Raw genomic sequence first — 6,781 nt, 5'->3', positions numbered from 1 at the left:
CCAGTCGTAGCTTCGGAGGTGGCTCACGCCACGCTGTCATATACACATGAATCAGCGATAATTTATTCAAGACGCCTTACGCTTGCGAGTATGTTGCACTCCCAACGTTTGGATTGAACCAACAAGTCATAAATGAAGCAATTAATTCCACACTTGTAATTTATTAAACAATTAAGTTGGAGTTGTAGGAATTTTCAATCTTGTAGGTGGAACAGAAAGCGATTTTACTTTGCGTTTTTGTCGCCCCTCACCAAAGCCACGAGTTTGCACTACAAAACAAGGTCACCCCACACGTCTTTGTTATTTTCCCAATTGCAGTGTAAAATAAATACTATCCAATTCCGCGTTATATCTATACAAAAAGGCTAACCTCTGATCACCTTCTAATGTTTACCCGATTATAGTGATATTATTATCATCCTTTCGCGGGTGATTTTTTTGTGAACTTTTTTGGTTTATTTGAACGCTTTGAAAAATAATTTGGTTTGCACCATGTCTCCTTCTTCTCCACATCTCTCTCTCTTCAATGGGATTATTTAACTCATACAGTGTTTTTTTGGCGTGGAAATTTTAAGATACGACTTTGCGTTATAAAGGTCATACATAACCGGGTGAATCCCCTTCACCAAGGACGCTTTTTTCGCCTGAGATATACCAAGATACGACCTTGCACCATAAAACAAGGTCACTTCACTAGGAACATCGGGAACTGGATCTAGGATGGTCTGGAGAGAAACAGAACAAGAGACGACACTATGGTACTGCGTATACGACCGCTGCCATTCACCCAGGACCAAAGGCCTTATGTGACGCTTGGCGATCGAAAAGAGTCATTGGTAGAAATGCGGTCGTTAAATAGATAGATACTGCTGCAGTATATTTCCTGCAGGAAGTGAGGATGCTTAGCAATAACGCATAGGGAATCGTTGGGTACCGTTCTGCAAGACCCCAGGTAGATCTTGAGGAATAGGAACTGAAATTTTCTGACCACGTGTGAATGCCTTAGTCTGTCAAACCAAATGTTCAAGCCATATATGTAAGTGTGGGAAGAACTGCAGAAACTTCTTTGGGAGATTCCATTTGGTTGACAACACATAGGTCACCTCCCGCAATGAGGTCGTCGGGGAGTGCCAAAGCGGCAACTTGCAATTAAAATCGCCTGCTGATAGTCTTTTAACTTGCCCAAGACATAGTCGGGATGTTTCACTATGGCAGTCGAAAGAAATATGACCGAATTTTTGGCATTTAAAGCACCAAACGATCCGGACATGGTCCTTGTATCCGACAGGCATTCCATCCGATGGTTGCGCGTGGCATCGTCGCATCAAATATCCAGAACATCACCTTCAAGGATTTGTCTGGCAAGGAGAGGGCTTCTTCGGAAGCAGAACAGTAGTTCTGAGAAAGTATGGTCTCCTTGACCTGCACCTGAGGCAGATCAGAGACACCCAAAATGGAAAGTTTAAGAAGGTGCGACTTAAAGGTGAGGCCGGCTTTCTCGAGGTCTATAGGGATTTTGAAGAGATCGCTCTTGTTCGGTTCAAGTTTCACGGCGTTCTTCCCGAACTGGCTTGTGTGCTGTGACCAGGGACGCAACTCATATCGACCATAGATTCTAAATCGAAGAATTTTTTATTAGCAGAGTCCCACCCCTGGGATAGGTAACTGGTCCCACGTTCGGGAATTACCAGCGTATAGATGAAATTCGAGAGATTAGATGTAATAATTATTTTAGTTCCACTATTCCCATCCTTGGGAGCGTCTCTTCACGACAAAAATACCAAACACAAATGAATTATAACTATACCATCCTCTCTTAACGAAAATAATAACTAATACGACTGTAAGAAGTGTTTATGCTCTCGAGGCCCCTCTAGTAACCCCTCTATTCTTAATTTTTATTGCCAGCGTTTAACTTATATCATAAGTACATAGCAAATTAAATGCAACAACCATGTTTAGTGGCCCCATTGGGGATTAGCGTGTATTAGAACTTTAATGGCATTCCCCTCGCCAGTTCTGGAAGTGTGAAATGCTTTCATTGTGTCCTCCATTTTGTAATTGTGAGTAATTAGCGGCTTCACGTCAATCTTTCCGGACGCAACCATTTCCAACGCAGTTGGATAACTGTAACCAAAGTGTGCTTATGGGCGGGGAAGGGGGGACTACTTACTCATTGACGTAGCGAAATACTCCACGAACGTCCACCTCTCGAAGCAGAATGTCACTGATGGGCACATTCATGGTGGGATTACCGCCTAAGCCTACAAGCACCACCATGCCACCGGAGACGGTAGCCTTGATGGCGACGGCGGTTGTTAGTTCGACACCTGCACAGTCAATGCTGACAGTCGGTCGACACCCTAGAGCCGCGATTACGTTCTGTACAACGGCCTCGTCAGATTCGCCGGATTGCACGAGGACGCCGTAATCTGCGCCCATTTCTTTGGCTTTATCCAACCTCGACTGCAAGATATCTACGAACGGATAGCATCAAAGGTGGAGAGAAGGGGGCGACACTCACCTGTTATGACTATGTGGCAAGCGCCGAAAGCTTTCGCCGCTAGCAGCGTGACCAATCCGATTGGACCGGCGCCCAGGATCAAGACGACGGACCCGAACCGAACGTCGCCCCGCTTGCACGCGTGGACACCAACGGAAAGGGGTTCCAAAAGCGCCCCCTCCTCGACGGACACGTGGTCGGGCAGCTTGAAGCAGAAATCGGCGGCGTGCGTGTAGTACCTGGCGAGATTACCGTCGTACGGAGGTGTCGCGCAGAACGCCATCTCGTCGCAGAGGTTGTAACGACCGCCGCGACAGTGATCGCATTTTCGACAGCCCACGCCGGGCTCGATGGCAACACGATCGCCTGGTGTTTTTTAAATACAGACGCGGTTTACAAAAATCATAAATCTTCTATACATTGTTTAAGCAGTCTGGGATACCCCCCCCCCCCTTTAATATGTATAATCAAGGGGTTAAATAAAAACAGGCCTGAAATCAATTTTATAATAATCATTCCTATTGAAGCACACTGTATATTGATTTACTGGGTAGCCCAATAAGATCGGAAAACCGCTGTAGCTCAGAAAGTGAGAAAGTTACAGTTCTTGGAATTTTATTTACATGAAAAGGTGAGAAATTACTTTTATAGTTACTCTTACTGAAGCACCCTGTATGTTGAAATATCGGGGAGTTAAATAAGAACGGAAGACTACTAGATCTCAGAAACCGAAAAAATTACAGCTTTTGAAAGATGAATGTTACATTTATATAAAAGTGCTTGAAATTATTTTTATAGTCATCTTAATTGAAGCGCTCTGTACATTGGTACACCGGGTGGTCAAATAAGAATTGAACACTACTGCATCATGGAATGTTTTTTAAAGTAGAGTGTCTGAAATCACTTCTATAGTTATCAAAGCACCCCGTATATATTGATATAGCGGATGGTTAAATACAAATTACAGCCTTTGAAATTTTTTTTATATAACAGTGCTTGAAATCATTGTTGTAGTGTCTAAAATGATTCTTATAGTAACTGAAGTGCTCCGTATATTCATTTACAGGGTGGTCAAATAAGACCGGAACACAACTACATCATGGAAGGTGAGAAAGTCAAAGCTTTTGAGAATTTTTCTTTACAATAAGTGTCTGAAATCATCCTATAGTTACTGGAGCATCCTATATATTTATATACCGGGTGGTGAAATAAGAACGGAACAATACATCTCCAGAGAAAGTCACAGCCGTTGAAATTTCTTTGTTTAAATAAAGTGCCTGAAATTATTTTTATAGTTATTGCGAGGCCGCATATACTGATATACCGAGTGCCAATGATTTTATCATTTTTTTTCTAAAAGAAAATCGAAATTTTGGAAATAAAAGTACCTGAAATCATTCTTACAGTTACTCAAGCACTCTGTATATTGATACACCGGATGGTGCAATAAGAAGGGAGCACTACTGCATCACGAAAGGAGAAATCAAAATTTTGGAAATTGTTCTTTTAAATAAATGTGACCGAAATCATTCTAATAGTTACTCAAGCACCGTGTATATTCATATACAGGATGGTTAAATAAGAACGGAACTATACTGCATCTCATCAAAACAGAAAATCACAGCTTTTGGAAATTTTTCTTTTCAATAAAAGTGCCCGAAATCGTTTTATTAGTTACTTAAACACCCTACATATTCATATACCGGGTGGTTAAATAAGAACAGAACAGTACTACATCTAGAAAAGAGAAAATCACAGCTTTCAAAAATATCTCATTTAATAAGTGTCTGAAATCATTTGGATAATTACACAAACACCGTGTATATTGATATACCGATATATAAGAACGAAAAATGAGAAAATCGCGGCTTTTGGAAATGTTTCTTTTAAATAAAAGCGCCCGAAATCATTTTAATAGTTACTCAAGCACCCTGTATATTCATATACCGGGTGGTTAAATAAGAACAGAACACTACTACATCTGGAAAAGTGAGAAAGTCACAACTTTTGGAATGTCTTGTCAATAAAAGTGTCATTCATATAGTTACTGAAGCACTCTATATATTGATATACCGAGTGGTAAAATAAGAATGGAACACAGTTTTTGGAAATTTTTCTTTTAAAGTGCCTTCAAGCCACCCTGTATATTAGTATATATTTTGTTTAAACAGATGGTTAAATGAGAACGGAACACTATATGTAGAAAAGTGAGAAAATCGCTGATTTTAGAAATTGTTCTTTTAAATGCCTGAAATCATTCTTATAGTTATTGAAGCACCCTGTATATTAATATACCGGTTGATCAAATAAGAACGCGACATCTCGAAGTGGGAAAATCACAGCTTTTGGAAATCTTTTTTTAATTGCAGGGCCTGAAATAATTTTCATAGTTGCTGAAGCGCTGTGTATATTCATATACCAAGAGGTCAAGTAAGAAGGAAGAAAGTATTTTTGCATAAAACCATCGGAAATTACTTTTCACTTCGAAACAGAGAAAAGGTATTTTTGTATTCAATTGGAGTGATTAGGAAATTTGGACACAAAATGGTATACTACAGGATTTCAAGCCCGTATCTGCATTATTAATTTAGGATTATTGATAGCCGGCAGATGGCGCTTTAGGTCGACGAGGTTATTTAAGGCATTAACCTTTTCCGATTTCCATTTAAAATATTGTAACAAAAGTCCAAAATCAATAACGCCATCTATAATACATTAATAATGCGAGTCACCACCTCAAAATTGTTCTATTTTTAAACAAATCCAACCCCCCACCCCCCACTTCCAATTTTATAAAATGGACAAAAATACATAGAAACCTATTGTTTCCAAATTTCCTATTTTTTGCCATTGTTAGTCCAAGGATGGGCATTTTGCATTGGAATAAGTAATCTGTGCACCGGGTACCTACATTATTAGCCCTACCCTGTATATAAACAAAAGAAGATGATCAGGGTGAATGTGTACCTGGCTTTAGGTGTGTGACATTCTTCCCCACCTTCGACACTGTCCCGGCAGCTTCATGACCTACAACGCAGTACCTATACCATCAATCTATAACGACTCACACTTACCAATGACCATCGGTTTCTCCACAACAAAGTGCCCGATACGACCGTGCACCAAGTAGTGCACGTCCGACCCACATATTCCGACCACATCCATCTTCAACAGGACCTCTGCAAGACAAATGTTACGGGACCATGGACAAATTGACACTCACCATCGTCCGTCGGTACAGGAATCGGTCGTTGCTCCTACATGGACCGGGCACAATTTTTAGTACACGAGTGACCTACCAGTTATAAAAAACTTACCAATCGAAGGTCATTCACTCCGTACAGCACAGCAGTGAGGTTGTCGTCGGCACCCATTCTGACTTGTGCCCGATAACTGCTAGTACACAGTAAATATTAGGATTACCACTTATCTGAACGGGTCACCTTCACAAGGTTATCTCAAATTCAGGAAAAATACAGGGCGATTGGAAAAATAAGCAATTATTGATTTTACCTCACTGTAAAGGAAGGTCACAGTGGAAAGTTTACAAGTTTAGCAATACGTTGTTTGGAGTTGTGATCTGCCACACAAGTTGCTGGGTGTGTGAAGGAGGGAGGGAGAGGGTGTTAGGTATACCTAACCTGCAGCTTCCTGTAAATCCCACGTTTTCGATCAAATTAAATTAAACCTAATTGAAAAATTTATTATGCCAATTAATCATTTTTTAAGGTTTAAATTGGCGGAACGAATTGTCAATTAAGGTTAATTTAATTGAATAAAAACACATTTTTTTAAATTATACTTTTTTTGTTCCTGAAACTCAATTTTTAAAGAGAGGCCGAATGTCGAGAAAGTGATAGGTACTTAAAATCCCAGGTGCCTAATTTATCAATTAGGTTTAATTGGCAGAATGCAAATTGCCAATAGAATTCGCAATTGGTTGTAATGTTGATTCTAAAGAAAAATGTATAGTTTTTTTAATTGCTCAAAAAGGAGTCGTAGAGGGGGAAATTATGTTACCTAAATTAGCAATTAGGTTTATAATTATGGCGGAATGAATAATTGTCAATTAAATTCAGGGAGAGAGAGTGAAGTTACCTGTTTTTGAAAATAAGGTAAGTAGTCAATTAATAATCAACAATTATAAGCTTGATTATAAAAAAATTTGTGATTTTTGAGTGGCTCAGAGCTATAAAGAAGAGCAGGAGGGGGAACGGGATAGTGTATATTTGGGAAAAAAAGCGTTACCTAAATTATTAGATTTAATTGACAGAATGA

General features: G+C 39.8%; 1 protein-coding gene across 2 annotated transcripts; it reads right to left on the bottom strand.

Annotated features, from left to right (window-relative positions):
- Positions 1-1,840: 1,840 nt before the first annotated feature.
- LOC116161046 (sorbitol dehydrogenase-like) lies at positions 1,841-6,122 on the bottom strand. Of its 2 annotated transcripts, XM_031474238.1 has the most exons (8): positions 6,017-6,122; positions 5,821-5,896; positions 5,727-5,760; positions 5,578-5,682; positions 5,471-5,530; positions 2,525-2,869; positions 2,174-2,477; positions 1,841-2,127 (listed from the first exon to the last, which is right to left on the bottom strand). In XM_031474238.1, exons 2-8 carry the CDS (start codon positions 5,875-5,877, stop codon positions 1,959-1,961), a joined length of 1,074 nt encoding a protein of 357 aa, XP_031330098.1. In that variant the 5' UTR covers positions 5,878-5,896; positions 6,017-6,122; the 3' UTR covers positions 1,841-1,958. The 2 variants fall into 2 exon arrangements, with proteins under 2 accessions (XP_031330098.1, XP_031330097.1); XM_031474237.1 differs by having other exon boundaries at positions 5,821-6,115.
- Between the last annotated feature and the right edge of the window lie 659 nt (positions 6,123-6,781).

The sequence above is a fragment of the Photinus pyralis genome, unplaced genomic scaffold (assembly GCF_008802855.1).
Source record: "Photinus pyralis isolate 1611_PpyrPB1 unplaced genomic scaffold, Ppyr1.3 Ppyr1.4_LG10, whole genome shotgun sequence".
Taxonomy (NCBI): Eukaryota; Metazoa; Arthropoda; class Insecta; order Coleoptera; family Lampyridae; genus Photinus; species Photinus pyralis.
Note: the sequence above shows the minus strand (reverse complement) of the source record. Positions and strands in the feature narration are given on the sequence as shown.